A 19,223-nucleotide genomic window follows, 5' to 3' on the forward strand; every position below is an offset into this window, starting at 1 on the left:
TTCACAAAAAAAAAAAAAGTGTCAATGGCCATTGTGTTTTTATTGTTTTACAAAATTATATAAATTTTATTTTTATAAATGAATTGCACATAATAAATACTCAAATGGTCTTTTTTTTGTGGAAAATATCTTCAATTCTTTTTGTTTTTTTGGGGGAAACAAAGTTGAATGAGTCTAAAGCTTAAATTAGGAGTAAAGATAGCACAAAACTAGTATTGGATGGAAGTCTCCTAACCTCTAATTAGGTTACTGATTTTGGCTTTTTGTTTTAATTTTTTGTCAAGTTAGTTGAAGGTTAATCCATAGCTTTCTTTTAATTAACCTTCTCAATTTGGAGGCTAACTTAATTGACAACCTATCAACAAGTTGTTAATGGAGAGATCATTTCCATCTTTAGTTTAGGTGCAACAGATAAGATACTGACTAGTTAATACCTCCCAAATTAATAACTATTCTTTTAATTTATTTAATTTATTTATTTTACTTTTATTTTATTTTATAACTAAATTTAACTCAAGAAAAACAAATATAATCGTTGCATGTTGCATATGTCGTTATAAGCCGCCTAATATAAGACGAGTTATAGCGGGCAATTCCACACATAGACGGAGTATGTTTGTTACCATTTGGAATTTATTTATTTTTTTAATAAATAAATTTAACTAATTATGAATTAATTTAAAAAAATATATTAGTTGCATTTGTAATGTATAAGTGGCCCCGTATATGATAAGTCAAAGCGGACAATTCATGATGTACACCGGGTTGGGTTTTTTGTTTTATTTAATAAATAAATTTAACTAACAATGAATTTATTGAAAAAATAAAAATAGTCGTTACGGCTACCAAGTGGAGAACAACTTGAAGTGGGCAATTCCTCACACAAACTTAGTCGGAATATTACAATTTAAATTTTTATTTTTATTTAATAAATAAATTTAACTACTTATGAATTTATTCAAAAAAAAAAACAAATATAGTTATCTAGAAGATTATTATTTAATATAATTGTATTTTAACATAAATGAAATTTTTAATAAAAATTTGATATTTTTATTTTTAAAACTAATTTGTTTGTTAGGTATACACTTGAAACAAAGAACATGATGTCTTTATCATCTTCCTCTCTTTTCATTTATTATTATTATTATTATTAACAAATCAAGTACTAATCTTTGATTTGAATGTTTGATGTGGAGTTCGATGAATTAAATAAATGCCAAAAAATAAAGATATTAATGGCATGTGACCATGACATGAACCTCTTTGTTGGATGGAGAACATCAATGATCATTAGACAATAATCACAATTCTTAATTGGAATCTAACTTTTTTGATCCTCCTTTTCTTTGTCTTCTTTTTTGTTTAGAAGTTTCTTTAAGATTAAAAATCAAGTTGAACTTTAGATTTAAAATTTTATGAAAAAAAAAATGTAGAAAAAGATATATACTTACTCAAGCACAAAAGTGATTACAAATAATGACAATCAAACAAATTTTGCATATTATGCAAGAAAATTTCAAACAAATCCAAACTCTTGTATTTTATGTGTATGGTAGGGTTGCAATGCCACACTCTTTCACACTATCCTATTTACACTCCAAGCAAAACATAGGTACTATAATATTCATGCATTCAAATTAGGGTTGGCAACAAAATAAGCAAGGGCACCAACCAAAGGTGCATTGATATAAGTAGTAGGTTCCGATTTCCGAAAATCGGCTCGATCATCTTCATAAACATCATCTTCCCCGGGACCTCCGACGACAGCTCCGATCAAAGGGTTAGGGTTTGGATTGGAAGAGTTGTAGTAGATTGAGCCTTCTTTACATGCAATGAACTTTGGGTGGCTAGATTTTGATGGCAATGATGATCCTCTATGGTGAATTCTTTGCGGATATTTTTCTCCGTATCCAACCATGTATGACATTTTCATAGGGTTATCCCCTAATAAATAATCAATCTGGCAAATCAAACAATCAAACCAATAATTATTAAATCATAGTATCGATCGCACAATATTCTTAAATGATTTTTGTTTAACTTTTAATGCATAATTGATTTACGAATATTCTCTTTGATCGTAGTTTTTTAATATAACTAGAATATTTTGTGCATGAATACTACTTATATATTACTATAGAAGAATTAATGAAATACCTTTTTACTACTATTATTTATAAATTAATTGATGTGAGACTATTATTTTTTTTAAAAAAAAAATTTAAAAAATACCTGTTTTTTCGCCTGAAGGCGAAGGGAAGTAGGACCAACGGAAATGCTTCCACAATTAACAATTTGTGAAGTTTTTTCAAGATAATTCGCATAAGTGAGCAAGAGAAATGCGATCGTTGTAACATGTTGCATGTTACTACCGCCCGGTTTATATATAAGTCCGCCGGGCGTGTACTGTATATGCGAGGCCGATGATTCGGGTACCAAAGTGCACATGAAACTGTCTGCAGAAGCTTTGTATGACTCCAAAGAGTACTCTTGAGCTTCAAGAAACTCCTGAATTTGCAATTATTATGTATGAGTTGAGTTTTGATGTTTAATTTATAAGTGGAGATCAAGTGAGTTACATGTAAAAAATTAAAGGAAATGAGAGGGTGACCTTTGAAACAAGGACATTTAGGCCAGCATGTTTGTTGTCCCAACCAAACTCATTTATATTGTCATCAGCTCCAAGAGTTTTTCCATTGTCTTGAATGTAAGTCAAGAATGAAGCATCTTGTGAGGCTCTTCTTAGCCATGCTGCACCCCAAAGTAACTCATCCTGTTTTCCAAAGAGGAAAATGAAATGTTTAAGTGGGGATTTATGTTTGTTTATGGGCTCAATTTTTAAATAAAAAATAAAAAAATATATATCATAGTCAAGATGTATACGTTTTTTGTTTTGTATTAACTGGGACGTTTTGCACACCAAATATTAAAATTGACATTAAAACTCTTAAAATCTAATAAAAAATTTATGATAAAATAATTTTATTCTTGTTATAGTAATTCACTCATATTAATATACATCAAAAAACATAAATTAGGAATAAAAAAAAAAGATATTTAATGCTTTTAGAACTGATAAATAATTTGAAAAAAAAAAAATTCAAATGTGACTATTAATATGAAACCAAGGGAAAGAGTAATTTGTGGGTGTTTTAATTACAAAATTGAACATGGTTTAAATTTTAAACTTATCATCATAATGCATTGATATGGCAATTAAAATTGATCTTTGGTATTTAGATTTTTTTTCTTAAATAAAATAATATAATTCAAAACTTTATTTTTTATTTTAATATTTGTTCACGAAGAAACAATGAAACACCTAAATGAAAGCCCATCCCCACACTTTTATCATCTTCTTCCTAATTAACCACGGTAACCACCTCATTATAATTATTTGAAATTCATTATAATAACAGTGCCAAACCATTATATTGTTTCCTATTGGGTTAGTGTGATGTTTTTTGAGGTGTAATTTAAACCTATCAAAATACTGTATATCCCAATTTTTTTACTGTACTACTATGTATAAACATAATAAAACTATACATGTGAATGATCATGACTGTTGATTTCCATAAAAAAATATGCATAAATATAAAATTAATGCTCAACACTATGTAATGCTCATAAACCAAGGTGTTATTGGCAGCTTTTTATTTCTATGAAATAAAATTATAAAAATATATTTATATATACAGGAATATATATAGTATAATAATTTTTTTTAATAAATTTTGTAGCCAATGACTTCAAAACAAAGTCCGTGAGAAGATGGGCCACAAACGCAAAGAATAGATTCATGCTAACCTTTTGTCCTTTGCGGTGGACTATCTAATTACCATCAATTTTTCTCCCTAAATAAATAATTTTCTTAAAAAAAAATCTTACTATTATACATCGGATTCTCTTTTCTATATATATATATATATATATATTCTATAACAAATAAATTAAAAAACAAAAACACTTTACATCTATATATACATATAATTATGCAATTACCACCTAGAAAAATATTTTATTTCCCTTGTAAATAAAAAAAGTCGAATATTTAAACCCTTTTTAACTCAAAATTTGAGACTTTGATGATATGAATTTTTATAAATAATAAATTATTAATTATATTTTTAAAAAAAAAGAATGAATGAGGGGCTTGCCTGATAACCATCGAAGTCACAATAGAAAGGGCAAACACCAGCTCTAATTCCAGCATCATCACTGTAAGCACCTTTATAATCATCCGCAAATTTAAACACTCGGACAGCATTTTGTAGCAATGTGACTGAGTACTCATTGTCTAGTGATCGGAAAACCATCGATGCCGCCGCCAATGCCGCTGCCGTTTCTCCGGCGATATCCGATCCCGGTTTCTCTTCACTCACCATGTACACGGTTCTTGCCGTGTCCATGTCCTCCGGTCTCTCCCAACAATTATGGTCTTTTATCGGATCCCCGACCTTCATATATATATATATATATACATTATATATGTATACATTGTTAATTTTCATATTAATTAATTAATTAATTATAAATAAATATGGGCAAATTACAAATCCTAACTTTTAAATAAAAATTAAATTTTAATATATAATAAAAACTAAAAACTTTGTTTAATAAAACTATATATATATAAAAAAAAAATGTGATTTTTTCACCTTATTCAAAAAAAAAATATATATATATATATATAACAAAAATGACAAGCACTATATATATTATCATATACGCATGATTCCGTGCACCCGAGAGATTTGAATGGCAAATTTATAACTCCGACTGATGAGACATTATATTATTTTATTTATAATAAATAAATTTTGATTTTTTTTATACAATGCAGATAATATTACTCAACGCACTAAATTTTCACCCATATTTAAAAAAAAAAATAAAAATTTTAAGAGATAATCACATTATAACTCGCCTATCTCAATAGACGGCAATTAAATATATAAATTATGTCAAATGAGATAGAATTACTGACCTGAACAAAAATTTTGCCGGGAAGAGAAACAGTTTTGAGAAGATAATCAGTGGCCCACCGGAGAGCGCCGGCGGCATTAAGAAGTTCACCGGAAGGCATAGAGTCACCAAATTCAATAACACTCCAAGCCAACATTGTAGTAGTAAAAGCCAAAGGGAAACCAAACTTAACATTATCACCAGCATCATAATAGCCACCGGAGAGATCAACGCCGGCGGCGGAGCCATCAAAGACGGCAGAGTCACCACGCCAAGTCAGCCTCTGATTTGGTGGAAGGTGACCGGAACGTTGGCCCTCAAAGAAAAGTATAGACTTTGTAAGTGCATCATTGTAGTCATGAGAAGAAGATGATGAAACTAAGTGAGAAGTAGTGATTAGTACAATGAGTACTAGAGCTAGTAGTGTTAATGGTTGGACTAGTGAACAAGAAAACAACAATGACCACTTCATTGTTGTCATTTGATAGATTGCTATTTGGTAGGGTTATAACTTATAAGATATATATATATATATATATGTATGTATGTATATATAATGAAGTTTAGTATTTTTTATGAGAAAAAGGAAGAGAAATGAGAGGTCACAAGAGAGAAAAGGGATGGTGGAGAAGGAGGGGGGTGTTGTGGGGTAATGGTCTTACAAATGGAGGGAAAAGGAGGAGTTGAGAATAAGGTGCCGACAATGAATGAGAAGTGTGTCAGTTTAGAGTCACATGCATGGCTTGGCATGAGAGACGTGGGGTACTTTTTTTTTTTTCATTTTATTTTTTATTTATTTTTTTAGTTTTAGTTTTTATTTTTAATATTTGTTAGAATAAAATTACAGTAATAGTAATAAGACATTTGACTTCCTCACTCAAATAACATAATAAAAAATATAGATAAGTCACGCGTCATATACGAATGTGAGGTTTGATAACATGAATAAGTCTATGCAAAAAAAACTTATTATGATGTATTTTTTAATGTTATAATGATTTTGGTCCTTTTTGTTTTTTGTTATGTTTTTTTTTTATTTTTTTTTTTCCATTGTTATTTTTTTTCTCTTAATAAATTAGCTATTTTATATATTTTTTTAATAAAAAACTTACACAGAAAACCAAGTATCAATAAATTAAAAATTATTAGTGTTTGTGACTATTGTATATATATATATAATTATAGAATGAAAAATGGGAGGTCAAAATATAAGAGTGTGTAAATATATATTTATAATATTAGAATAAAAAAATGGGGGGTTTCTAATTTATATGATGAATGCATAGGAACAAAGGAAAGGACAATAAACAGAATTTTATCATATGTAATGATACTGAGAGTCACAAACACAAACACACAGGCTTTTTCTTCCTTATCTCTGTTTCTTAAAAAAGTGAAGGTTATTTTGTCCTCTTGCTCCTCTTGGAAATTTAACTCAAAACAGTAAAGTGGGTGGTAATGGAAACAAGAAGGCAAAGAATCTAAAGAGGATTTTGCATCAACAGTTAAGATAGAAACAAGAATAGGCTCTTCAGTTTCTCTTAACTTTACTCAACCGTTTTCCACCTCCACCTCCATCTCTTTGAATGCTCCTTTTTTTTTTTCTTTTTTTTTTCTTTTTGTGATTTATTATCAGAAGCTCTTTGCTTGTGAGAACCAAAAGTTCTTGATTCTTGACTTGAGTAAAGAGACTAACTAATCTGTACAAAAATAAATTAAAAAGTTTCCATGCATGCATACCGTGTCACAACTAACTCTCCTTTTTTTTTTTTTTTAATCTTGTGTATGTTATACTTGAAAATTAAAAAAAAAATGATGAGAAAATTTGTCTGTGTTCTTTAAATATTTCATGACTTAAAAAGGTTAAATAATAATAATAATAATAATGTTTCATTTCCATGAAATGAAGAAAATCAATTAGTATCAAAAAGACTCATGGCCTAACGGTATTTAACGTTTATGCGAAAAATAAATGTGAAACATTCAAAAGATCTTTAGTTGAAGACTCGTTGAAAACAATAATAGTAACGGAATATGGACTAATAGCCCAAACCTCTCGTCTCCAGTTGAGGGTTCAAGACTTGTTGAAAGCAATAATAGTAACGGATCACAGGTGTGAGTATGGACTAACAGCCCAAACCTCTCGTCTCCAGTTGAGGATGTATGGATTGGAGAATTATTTTTTAACTCGTACGTACACTCCTGTTATATATAGTGCTTGTCGCTTTCAAATATAAAACATAAGTTAGTTGATGGTGAAAATAAATGGATCAATGAATGAAGATGATATCCAAGTTGTACAGGTTCTTAGATTTTGTTTGTTTTGTTTTTGTAATAATGGATGACAATGAAATCTTGCATAAAGAGAGGTTAATGTGGTGTGGTGGAAATGAGAATAATTTTATACATGTGATGGGTTGAAAACAATGAGGAATGAATGGAAGGAAATTGAGGGACATCAAGGATTAATAATAATGAGTACCAAGATTGATTATTTCATAAAGGTACAAGGACATGATGAATAAATATTATATTTTATGTATTGTGGATGCTCATGGCCTACACTAACATGCAGTTAATGCATTAGAAAATGACTTATTTAGCATAACATGAATGGAGTGGATAACAAATAGGTACATTTTTTTTAAAAAAAATTACAAAGTTAATTCTAATACTCACTCAAAAATAAAAAATAAAAATAAAAATTGGATTTGCGACACAAGTTGAAAGAAAATTTGGTGAGGATTTTTGCTTATATAACAAAGTGGGCAAACTGTATAAAAAATGTGCACAAAATTAATGGGCTCTTTACCCACACTCGTATGAGCTAAAATTTAAACTCATCCTCTCAATAAAGACATAAACACTTAACACAAAAAAAAAAAATCAATACGAATAAATCAAAATATCATTGGCGTAAACTTAATTTTATAATCTTACAAAGGAAGAATACCACACAAATTTTAATTTTTTTTTATTAAAAACAAAATAATTTATTGGTAAAATGATATACAACTATAGAGTTAATACATTAACATGCATGTGTCCTTACTCTTGCATGAACTTTAGTGCAAACTCACCTTTTGATAAGAACACAAATACCTTACACATGAAACCCGATCCTAATAGGACTTAATTTATATACATGCAACTTTTAAAATCTAATGAGAGGAAAAGATATTACACAACTTTTTAAGTTTTTCACTAAAAAAAATTAATTTATTGGCAAAGTGATATACATAGTAGAGTTCCCCTGTACAAGTTATACACATCTGGGTATGACACAGGATATACTACCCTCTGAAGGACCACCAATTACCTGCAAAACGGATTGTAACATCTTTACTTAATAAAAGCCTGTCAAGAAGGTATTAATGCAGAAAAAGAAGTAAAAAAAAAAAAGAATGTGATTGATTACCGCCGTCAAAGTTCATGTCAAACTTTGCTTACCTTCAGAGAATTCTAAATGACTTAATAAGAATAAAACTAACCAAACCTTAGTTTTCAAGATTGCGAAGACATTGGCAATGCAAAAAATAAATAAATAAATAAAAGACAAAACTCCCTAGTATTTAATTCTTGGTCTAATCTAAATAACAAAAAAAATGTATCCAATACACTAAAGTAGATATGCTGGGAGAGAGTATCAGCAAGCAAGAGGGGTATATGGTCTCAACAACCCATACACTTGTTTGTCTAGGGCTAAAACACCCTTGACATCAAGTCAATACCCAACCAAACACCAGACAGGGTTCAAGTTAGTCTAGAGCAACGATAACAATATATTAGGAACAAAAGCACAAGCTATTTCAGAGATTGGCAAATTAAGGGATGACCAATATTATGAATAACTATGACGAGAAAGATGAAGCATGATAGTACTGGGTGATGAAGTATACTAAAAATAGTAGAATTTGATCTGATAAGAAGCTGTCCAGAATATTGAGCGAGCAATCAAAGCCATGGTCTGTTAATAATAATAAACCATATTAAAACACTGAGAACCTTTCTGATTTGGGTGAAAGAGATGTGAACAAGCTAAAACTGGATAAGTTACAAAATACAACAGTTATAATCATTCCACAAGAGGGCAGGCCGAGAACCAACGAAATCCTGGACGGAGACAAACATAGAATGACATGTAGAGAAAATATTTTGCAACAATGCAAGTAGCATAATGGGAACTAAAATAACTAGAAGACTATTTGAGAGCAAAATGTGCAGAGTCTCAGAAGGCAAGCTGATGAGTATAATAAGCCTTCTAGCATACCTTTTAATAAATTGTGCCACAAAAACAAGGTCATACAAACATAGATAGAAACAGTCATCAGCTGGTTAAGGGACCATGAAGCGTGATGATTTAGGAGACAAAGGAATGATTTGTTAAGTTAGTAAATAGAATCAAATTCAATATGGCAGACCTAACAGGAAACCACAAAGCAACTATAACTGGAATTTAAGACACATTAAAAAGAAGCAACATACCTTCTTATGATCGAAAGAGAGTAACAGTGGCTATATATCCATTTTTCATAACCTGGTAAAATAATCAGAAAATAAATTATCAGTGGTTGTTAAGTATGCACTGTAGATATATTATGTTCAAGGAGGCGTCACTGATTTCATACCTCAAATGCGACATTTTGGTATCCATATACAAAAGTAGATCCAAAAGGATTGTTCATGGAGCCTTGTGTTTGAATTGCAGCCCGTCCACCATCCCCGAGGATTTCCTAAAAGTAGAACATTGCCCAAAGTTATTTTTAGTATCAACTATCAAACATCAAGAACAAATGAAAACTAGAAAGATCTGAATTTATAAAGACTTGGGCACATTAATGTTATGGTTGGTTGAAGTAGAAACTGAAGGAAAAGAAATTCACTCAGATTCAATTATCTTGTTTGGATGCACAAGAAAACAATTAAAATGAAATAAAATTATCAGTTAAAATTTCCTTTTACTTCACCACTTTATCTCTCGTGGTACTAAATGTAAGAAAAGATGATGCAGATCAAATATGTGCAATCTCTCCTCAAGGAGATGAGAATTGGGAGGTGGGAAATGGTCAGATTATAAATAGTTTATAAGAAAATAAAAAAGAAAAGTGAAGTTGTCACAGTGTCATTTATTCTTTCCACCAATTATATTCTCCTACATATCAAATGTACCGAAACATGAGATCTATTACTGAATGTATCCAATATACCCAAACATAAGAATAAACAATATGCTTTAGTGTAGCAAGATAGCAACTTGGAATCATGAGAAAAATGTCATACACTTGAAAATTGATCAGTACTGTGCTAAAAGCAATTATTATGAACCACTCAAAAAACTTGTAAAATTTTATATAATTTATACTTATTAATTCAATCAATAGTTATGTTTTGTTAACTATGTATTCCATTTCTAATTGCTGTGATATTCACCAGGAACACCATTTTGCAAAAGCAAAAAGCGAAGCAAATGTATAGAACTTTCTAGAAAAATAATTCATTCTCATTGTCCTGACCTACACTTGATAGCCAACCATAGGTCATCAAAACCAAAGTATTATAATTATATACTACTACAAGCCAGATTTTAGAACATATAAAAACTAACATATTGATCATCCAACATAAATGGCAGATTTGATGATGTATGATCCAACTTCATGTTCGGCTTTAGTCTAAAATATTAAAACAGAAAGCCATATTAAAAATATAGAACTCACCTTTACTTGCTCCCACTTTGTACTTGGTGTAATGCAATGGCTGGAAGCATTCCCAACTTGGACTGGTCCTTGAACTAAACAACCAAAGTGCAACATTAAGCTCTGACATACACACCATTTTAACTTTCAAGAAATTTGTACAATAGACTCACCATTAGCATCATAAATAACAAAGTTGCACTTAATATAGGAATTAAAATCTGAATGGCCAGGATAGTTTGTATGCAGAACAAACTTCTTGATCTTGTGAGTCTACAGATTCAAAGGTAGAAAAGCATTGAAGTGGAAACATGTTAAGATAATAGTAGAAATAAAATAAAATTACATAAAATGAAGTCAGAAACCTGTCCATCAAATAATATGTCTAGACCACGTGAAAAGAAATTGTAGAAGTAATCGCCACATAGTGCTGTCCGAGGCCGAGGATCTGAAGCAGAGTGGATCACCATCTGATCAACCTAGAATACAGACAGTCAACAGTCAGTGGAGAGCAACTTAGTTTTGATTGAATGTGAAGTTTCTTATGTATGTAATAATGGGCTAGACCATATTTCTTGTGCTAAATACTTTGAAGGAGATTTAACACTTTACAACTTTTAATTGCTCTGGCTGGTTATCGGCTAGCCCAAGTCAGAGAAGATGACTTCATGCGCATGTACAAAAGTAAGTATATGTTGGCTGAACTCGAAAAACTCCATAGGTCAACCAAACAAATTCAATGTCCTTAAGAGTTACAGGTAAGATGCTCGCAACAAATGGTTAGGTAAATAGCAACCTTGAATGGGCTCAGGTCAAAATAACCTTGCCGTGAAGTGGTGGATGGAAATGATAAAAACACACTTACATAAACAAATGAACAGATACATTCTCTTATTTCCTTTTTTCCCCCTTATTTCATTTTCATTGAATAATTTTTTTACTTTATAAGAGAATTACGGAATGAGAAGTGATTCCCTTGCTACTAGCTCTAAGAAAAAAACAGCATAAACTACAGTTGGGCCACCAAATATGCAAAACTTATGCAAACAACATTTTTTCCAAGAAATCAAATCTCGGGCTGATTAATTTAGGTCTGCAATAATATATCCATACGACAAAAGGAAAAAAGAAAGGCAAACAGTTGTACAGTTTCTTTCACCTGTTTTTGATGAATTCCACAAGGACGGCCAAGCTCAGTCCAAACATCCTACAGAAGAAAACAAAAAGATAACATACAAGCAGATTCGCGGCAGAGCTATTGAATTAATCAAAAGGAAACAATTACATTAAACCAAATGTGAAACATGCTACTAGGAAGCGCACTTCAGAACAAACCAAAGTTTCATAAAGTTGAAAAATCAGTTGGAGAAGACCACAACTTCACTAACGTAAATGGACCACAAAGGTAGTTTAATTCAAAAGATCTCAATAACAAGAGTAGGATATACATATTTTTCTTTCTGAAAAATTACAAGGATGCTATCATACAATTTGAATTTGGCTAAAGTATTTAAGAGACCTGGTGAGTAAAGGCATACATCCTAGTCACATATAACTAGAAGGGAGGTCAGTTATTTTGACAATTGACAGAGAAAAAAGCTTAATGCCCATTGCATGTGCATAAACTTCCTTTGGGAAATGCATTCTGATTGAATTAACCCTCAGGTATTTGCCAAATGACAATGACAGGATTTTAACTGCTATCTGTTGTTGAGGAATAAGGAAGACTTGTTCATCTAACAGTCAGAAAAAGATGAGGAAAGAAACACAAGAAGTAAAAAGTGAAAACTTATAACTCCACATGGTAGATAACTAGTTTCCAAACATTCCACAACATATTAACAACTTATCAATCAGGCAGCATTTGATTATATAAGCATGCAGGATAGCATACTGAGAAAAAAGCTACATCTATATTAAATTTCTTTCTTGTCCTGTTCAGATGAACTTTAAAGCCCCAAGGATGGAGAAGATTTAATCTATTATCTATTGCAAGATATTTGAAAAATGAGGGAATGTATATGCATAGCAAATAATCAATAACCACATATGCTGAGAAACATTTTGCATTGAACAGTGAAGCAATAGAAGATATCAAATGAAAAACTTCAGGTTTTAAATTCCCATACCATATACTTGCCTGAGGTGATGCACCAAATGGAATATGCTGACCACCGATGGTGAACCATAGCTCCTCTCCTAGCTAAGCTCCGGAAGATGTGAAAAGTTTCAGTATGGATACTAAACTTTGTAATAAACAAACTCTTTAACTTCTATAATGGTACTGACTATTACACACTTTGTGCAGAAATATAAGCAACAAGGAACAATATACAAGAATGTTTGGATGTACAAAAAAGTCAAAAGGAAAATATCTACCAATTCATGAACCAGTTATAAATTTTGACTGCCCAAGGCTATGAATGCCATCATTAATTCAGGATTATACAAGCAAGCGTAAAACAACTATCTGACATATGCAGCAAGATACAAGTAATACTCATGACAGTAATAAATGGGAAGAATATCTTCAAAGCTGAAACAGAAAAAAACCAGTATCAACAACTCTAACCTTAGCGTGGACTTCTTCCATGTATAGATTACCAGCAGGCAGTGGTGGAACTGAAGCCTTTTTCATCAAAGATCCAACACCAACTTTGTTGTCTGGTGAACTATCATATACTGAAACTCGGCATGTAACTGGGGTTGTTCCATCAGGAAACTCAAGAGGCAATCCAGCTGAAACTGCCATGATAGTTGCAAGCTACTTAATAATGCTGGATAAATTAATCATGAAGGATTTCATATGAATTAAGCATCCTGTAGAAGAAAGAAAGACATCTTCACCATCATGGCAGCAATCTGCATATTGGGTAGGTATTGGAAAAGCAAAGGACAGCCCCTGGCAATAAATAAATAAATAAGACGAATGGAAAACATCATGAAAGTTCAATTATTCACAGAAACACACCGGATAAAAAAGAGTATAAACCCCCGTCTCTTTGTCATGTATTCCAGGATAAGTAGGTCCAAAAAGATTGCAGACAGCCAGAAAAGTAGCCAGCGCTGATGGACCTCTGAGAAAAAGAAATTAGAAAAATTCATATCCAAGAAATAATCATGAATTGCAAATTTAATCTCTGTGTTACCCAATCAGCGAAGTCGCATAACGCATTTGTAATCGTTTCACATCATAAACCTCAATCACACGCAATCTCTGCAAAAGTAGTAAACTCAACCTTTGAAGATAGTGCATGGCAAAAGATGAACCAACATGATGAACTCTAGGCAAAAACAAGATAAGTCCATTAGTTTAAGAAGTCACAGGCTTAAAAGAGGCCATACCAAACTGTTAACCAGGTGATAAATATATGAAGATAATAACTAAACTAAAATGCACATTATGAAATTCAAGAGAAGCATACTTGTGACCAAGGATCAAAACGAAGGTGGAAACCATGGTCTGGGAAGGCAATAACAATATCCAGTTTTAAAGGTTCCTGCAAGAAATATGAAAAAAAAAATGAAAACATAATGATGAAATAATTCCTTCAAGGTCATTTGTATATGCATCGCTCTCAATTAAATTGACGCAACAAAATAAAGAGTAATCATTCATAGGTTCCTAAAATATTTCCATCATTGCCTTCATGATCATGAACTAGTGGTGAAAAATTAATTCTATAGCTGATTTTTTTTTTTTTTGGTCAAATCAACAACAGACTAAAAGTGGTTGGCTCAACAATAAAGATTGATATGTATTGTGGAATTTCCAAACCATATTAACCACTTCTAACCTCATCAAGATACTTCACATGAACCACGTCATAGATGCTGGGCTGGTGTTCTATTTGAGCAAAGGCTTCACAGATGGGCATTCCTGCAACAAAAAGAATATTGATGTCAATTAAAAAAGTAACAAGTCGGAAGAGTTACACAAGTGACTTCCTGAGCACTTTGCAGCACCAATGCTTTGCCCGCCTTATTACATATAAAGGTCAAATCTCCTCAAGCATTAAATCAACTTTGAACTGACAGCTTCTAAAGCTTTTTGCATAAATAATTTTTTGTTTTGTCATATCCTCTTCGAGCAAACACAAATAAATATATCAATAATAGAAGGTGTGTACTGGGCCAGGAATAACAACATAAACAATGGTTTCACTATTTTCTATGATTCATACATGACAAAGATAGAGCATAAAATTGTGTGCCCGTACATTGGACAAATCAAGAGGCCTCATGTCTCTGAAATCAACAAACCTTATAATTTCATAATGGTAATAAATTGACACTTATATAAGATTGCAGACCATGTGCATAATGCATTTTCTCACTGCCTTGCAAATCCCTCTCAACCCTTGATCTCTCTTCCAGACAATAAAATTGTAAATAATACAGAGTACAAATAACAACTAAGCAGTCAGTTTCAGAAACCAGGACCAAGAAACAAGGTCATTGTCCACCATCAAATCACCAACAATCACTCAATACAATTAGTGAATCATTTGATCATTAATCCATCTTCCATACAAACCAATAATAAATAAATAAATAAATAAATAGAGACCAGACTACAAAGAAAACCAACAACTAGAGTTACCCACTCCAGAATTAAAAACCCTAATAAAAAAGTTCAATCTCAAACCATCAGAGAACCAACCAAACATCACTCAAACACTTGAAACATTATTTGAGCCATTCAATCCTTGCTCTCTTCAAGTGAACATAGAATACAAGAAATTCACATTCCAAGACCATGAATCATACAGCCATTAATCTCTTCAATGTAATCAAAGCAAAAGCAAATACATAGAACAACCAGATGACCTAATTCATCAATTCAAACCCTGATTGGAAAAACAAAAAGAGGGCAATCTCGAGCAATCAAACACCAAACCATCATCCAACCAAATGGAAACACGATCAGCGAACAATCATGTGGAGAAAATAAGAATTAAACCAAAAAGAAGAAGCGATGCAAAGAGGAGCAATACCAATGGTGAAGGGACCGATGCCAAGCCCAGGGCGAAGGTCAAGGGTAATGGCGCCCAAAGCAGTGCCCTCACACCTCCGCCTCGCCGCCGGTCCGACGGCCGCCGGCATCGCCACTGATCGCTGGTGTTGCGGGAGCGGCTGCATCACGAGCTCCTCGTCTTCTCCTTCGATCTCGATCCTTCTCAGAGAACCCCTCTCTCTGCTTTTCTTGCGACCTTTGCTTACCCTCTTTTTATACGAAATCAAATCGTTTGGGTTACGGAAATATTTAATTTAGGGCATTATTAATTCATTTTAATTAATAATATAACAATAACAAATATATATTATTATTTATATTGTATAGGATTTAAAAAATAAAATAAAAAAAGTGTTCATTCTGGAAAAACTCGAGATCGAATAAAAACTCAAGATCGAATCTTAAAATCTACGTAAGTGAGAGCACATATGAATTAAAGTATTAACTCCACTACTGTGTATATCCATGATTCCTTTTAAATGAAAAGTGTTTGTCACATATCTGTCAAAAAAAATTATTTTTATTTTTGATCCACCGATTATTTAGAAGTTGCAAAAGTACTAAAATCCGTATAAAGGAGTATATCTTCCTGTCGAATATTTTTTTTCGTAAATATATAGGCTTATTATAACTCAAATTTATTTTTTTAAATAACTCAAATCTCTGCCATTTGTACTCATTGTATCTATAATAAAAAAATTACTTGTTGAAAGTGTAATTTACATACATAAAAAATATCAACTACCTTCACGCTTTCCATGTTTTGCAAACTTCAGAATCTTGTAATAATGATAACATCCATTTGGGGGAAATTGGAAGAGGAATCCGTTGTTGGGCTAGAAACGTTTCTCTATATTTATGAAGATTATAATATGTTATTAGTTAAATTTAACAATACAACTTGATATTTCAAATAATACCAAAATATCAGAGATATTGTATGAAGTGATTCTTAGTTCAGTTAGGGACGTGAGTAATTAATTTTTTTTTTTAAGTTTATAAAGATTTTCACACGAACCCACACAAAAAAAACACAAGAAATTGTTGAGTCAAATGGGTTGGATAAATTAAAGATTGGGCTCCAAGGCCTACATTAACAAAAAAACAAAACTATGTCAACTTATGAAAGGCAAAAGAGTAATTTACAAGAGAGGCTTGAATGATGGTCTTCCATCATTTGTATGATTCAGGGAAGTGAACTGTACAACTCAATTTGAATGAGAGAAGGGAAACCAAAAAAAAGGAAAGTAAGAGAGAGGGTTGAGTTAGGGGAAGAGATTGATCGACAAATTGGTGTCAGAGTTCATCCAAATTCGTTGGAGTGATCCTTGCAAGTAGCTCTCCTCTGCCTTAGGGTTTGCTTCCTCATTTTATCTTCTTCATGATGTTTGTTGTGTAGATCCATCCTTGAGATGATGAATGTTTGTTGTATAAAACCCTCTTGTTGATGTATTGTTGTCATTCCTCTAGTTATATGTTGGAAGAATGAGAAATTTAGAGAAACTTCATGATGTAGAGATTGATTCTTTGAAGCAGAAAAGTAGCTGCACTTCCTTGTCTCTAATCTAGCAGCTTGGAGGATCTTTCACCACCGATCTAATGCCTGAATTCCAAGGAAAAATCAGCAAAGTGAAGAAAGAATGAGAGAAGAAAGCTTGGAGAAGAAGATGACAATTGATTTCATTAATCCAATTGACCGAATTACAGAGAAACTGAGCTATATATAAGCTCTCTGTGTAATAACTGTAAGAAAGGAAGAAAGAAAACAGTTACAAGGTAGTTATAACAGAATTGTTGACGTGGCATAAGTTGCCAGCTGTGTGTAACTAATTTTTTAACAATTAAGTCACATGCTATACATGTGACAATGTAAGAATGGTTACAAAAATGACATGTTGTTTGCTCTGAAGTGTTGTTTTGCTTCTGTGCTTCAGTGTAATCAATATATGCCATTTCCTTTTCTTTTTTCCTATTTTCTTTTAACTTAAGCTTCTCCAACATTATACCTAGAGGAGACTCTTGTCATCCCGTAGTTGATATATATTTTAAGTGACTCTAAGGATTCTTGTGGTTTTTTCCTCGATTTGTAGGGTTTTCCACTCTAAAACCTTAGTGTTACTTGTTATATAGTTTTCCATCTTATTCTAACTCACATTGAGGGTTTTGGTAGTATATTGATATTGTTTGAAGGTTTGAAGAGTCGTGTAAGCAAAAACTAGGGTTCTAACATGCACATAGGGCGTACAGAGCCCTCACAAGACCACTAGAAAGTCATACGTGTGTTTTATGGGATGCACAAGCTTGGTATAATGGTGTGCGGGGCAGTATGCAGCCGCACAGACTCGGCAGAGAGCTGTGTGGGCATTTTGAGCCCACACGAAGCCTACACATGAGCTGTAAATTTACTATAGTGCTATGAAAAGTGTGCAGATTAGTGTGAACCAGCACAAGAGGTCGCACGTGTGAACACTATAGTAGTATTTTTGTTTGTTTTTACACTGTTGCACTGCCGGAAAACCCGACAGAAATTAATAATCTAAAATGGCCATAATAAATCTACTACAGTAACAATATCATTACTACAATATTATGGTTTGTTTTTACATTGTTATACTGCCAGAACAACAGAAATTAATAACCTAAATTAGCACAATTAATATGCTCATGTCAGCGTGGCCAAAGCTAAAGAATTAAATCCATTAGAGAAGACACATAAGAACACAACTCGCGTACACAACCATGATTATCAAAGGATCCTGAAAATCAAAAGATCCTATTCTATAAAAATCACTAGAAAAATCACTTTAACCAACCTCTTGTCAGTCTTAATTTATAATTGACACATCATATCTTCACCGAAATCTCGCCATGATCACAATAGTCAATAAGCTCCCTCTTACCTCACGCCTACCTCCTTGGGCTCTTTCTTGGATCCAGATTTGAGACAAGACTTATATTGACTCCCATACTACCCTTATTATGAAACCTTTTTATTATTCTATGTTCGATTGCAACTCGACTTAACCCAATCCAATATACACATTAGTTGGAACTGGTTAAGTTACAACATCATGTTGCACCATAACTTCAAGACACCATCAACCCTCCTTGGTTGAATATGAATCGAACACAATCAAATCTCCACCAATGTTAACCAATATGTAACCAAATGTACTTGTCATGGGCTATCAGCATGAACCTAACCTTGGGCCTTCAAACATACACCCAAACTTGGTGCTTCTTGATCTTTGTAGATTGGGCTTCAACTAAATCTTCGATCATCCCTCAAGTAAGCTTCAATGCATTAAGTATAGTTTTCAATAATCTTCAATTGATTCTAGCATTCAATTTGAGTACTCATCAAATTTATCTCCACCAAAGATAGTTCCAAAGAATTTTCAATTACCCTCACATGGTTGTCATCTTCTTAACCTAGTCTCCAAGTAATTTAAACCATACCTAATTTTGCTCCATAGAAATTTGTAAACACATATGATCTTCATTATAAATATCCTCAATTAAATATTTACAACCTTACT

At 32.1% G+C, this 19,223-nt stretch overlaps 2 protein-coding genes across 3 annotated transcripts; both read right to left on the minus strand.

Annotated features, from left to right (window-relative positions):
- Positions 1-1,473: 1,473 nt before the first annotated feature.
- LOC120271880 (endoglucanase 23-like) lies at positions 1,474-5,559 on the minus strand. Its single transcript, XM_039278560.1, has 5 exons — positions 4,994-5,559; positions 4,164-4,463; positions 2,615-2,776; positions 2,236-2,511; positions 1,474-1,963 (listed from the first exon to the last, which is right to left on the minus strand). Exons 1-5 carry the CDS (start codon positions 5,450-5,452, stop codon positions 1,628-1,630), a joined length of 1,533 nt encoding a protein of 510 aa, XP_039134494.1. The 5' UTR covers positions 5,453-5,559; the 3' UTR covers positions 1,474-1,627.
- Positions 5,560-8,151: 2,592 nt separating this feature from the next.
- LOC120272587 (UPF0183 protein At3g51130) lies at positions 8,152-15,884 on the minus strand. Of its 2 annotated transcripts, none has more exons than XM_039279455.1 (15): positions 15,665-15,884; positions 14,465-14,547; positions 14,093-14,167; positions 13,817-13,884; positions 13,639-13,744; positions 13,515-13,569; positions 13,240-13,406; positions 12,808-12,870; positions 11,827-11,874; positions 11,033-11,146; positions 10,841-10,940; positions 10,689-10,762; positions 9,600-9,704; positions 9,457-9,508; positions 8,152-8,290 (listed from the first exon to the last, which is right to left on the minus strand). In XM_039279455.1, the coding sequence occupies exons 1-14, from the start codon at positions 15,807-15,809 to the stop codon at positions 9,461-9,463; spliced, it is 1,251 nt and encodes a 416-aa protein (XP_039135389.1). In that variant the 5' UTR covers positions 15,810-15,884; the 3' UTR covers positions 8,152-8,290; positions 9,457-9,460. The 2 variants fall into 2 exon arrangements, with proteins under 2 accessions (XP_039135389.1, XP_039135388.1); XM_039279454.1 differs by having other exon boundaries at positions 13,240-13,412.
- Positions 15,885-19,223: the final 3,339 nt, after the last annotated feature.

The sequence above is a fragment of the Dioscorea cayenensis genome, chromosome 11 (assembly GCF_009730915.1).
Source record: "Dioscorea cayenensis subsp. rotundata cultivar TDr96_F1 chromosome 11, TDr96_F1_v2_PseudoChromosome.rev07_lg8_w22 25.fasta, whole genome shotgun sequence".
NCBI lineage: Eukaryota > Viridiplantae > Streptophyta > Magnoliopsida > Dioscoreales > Dioscoreaceae > Dioscorea > Dioscorea cayenensis.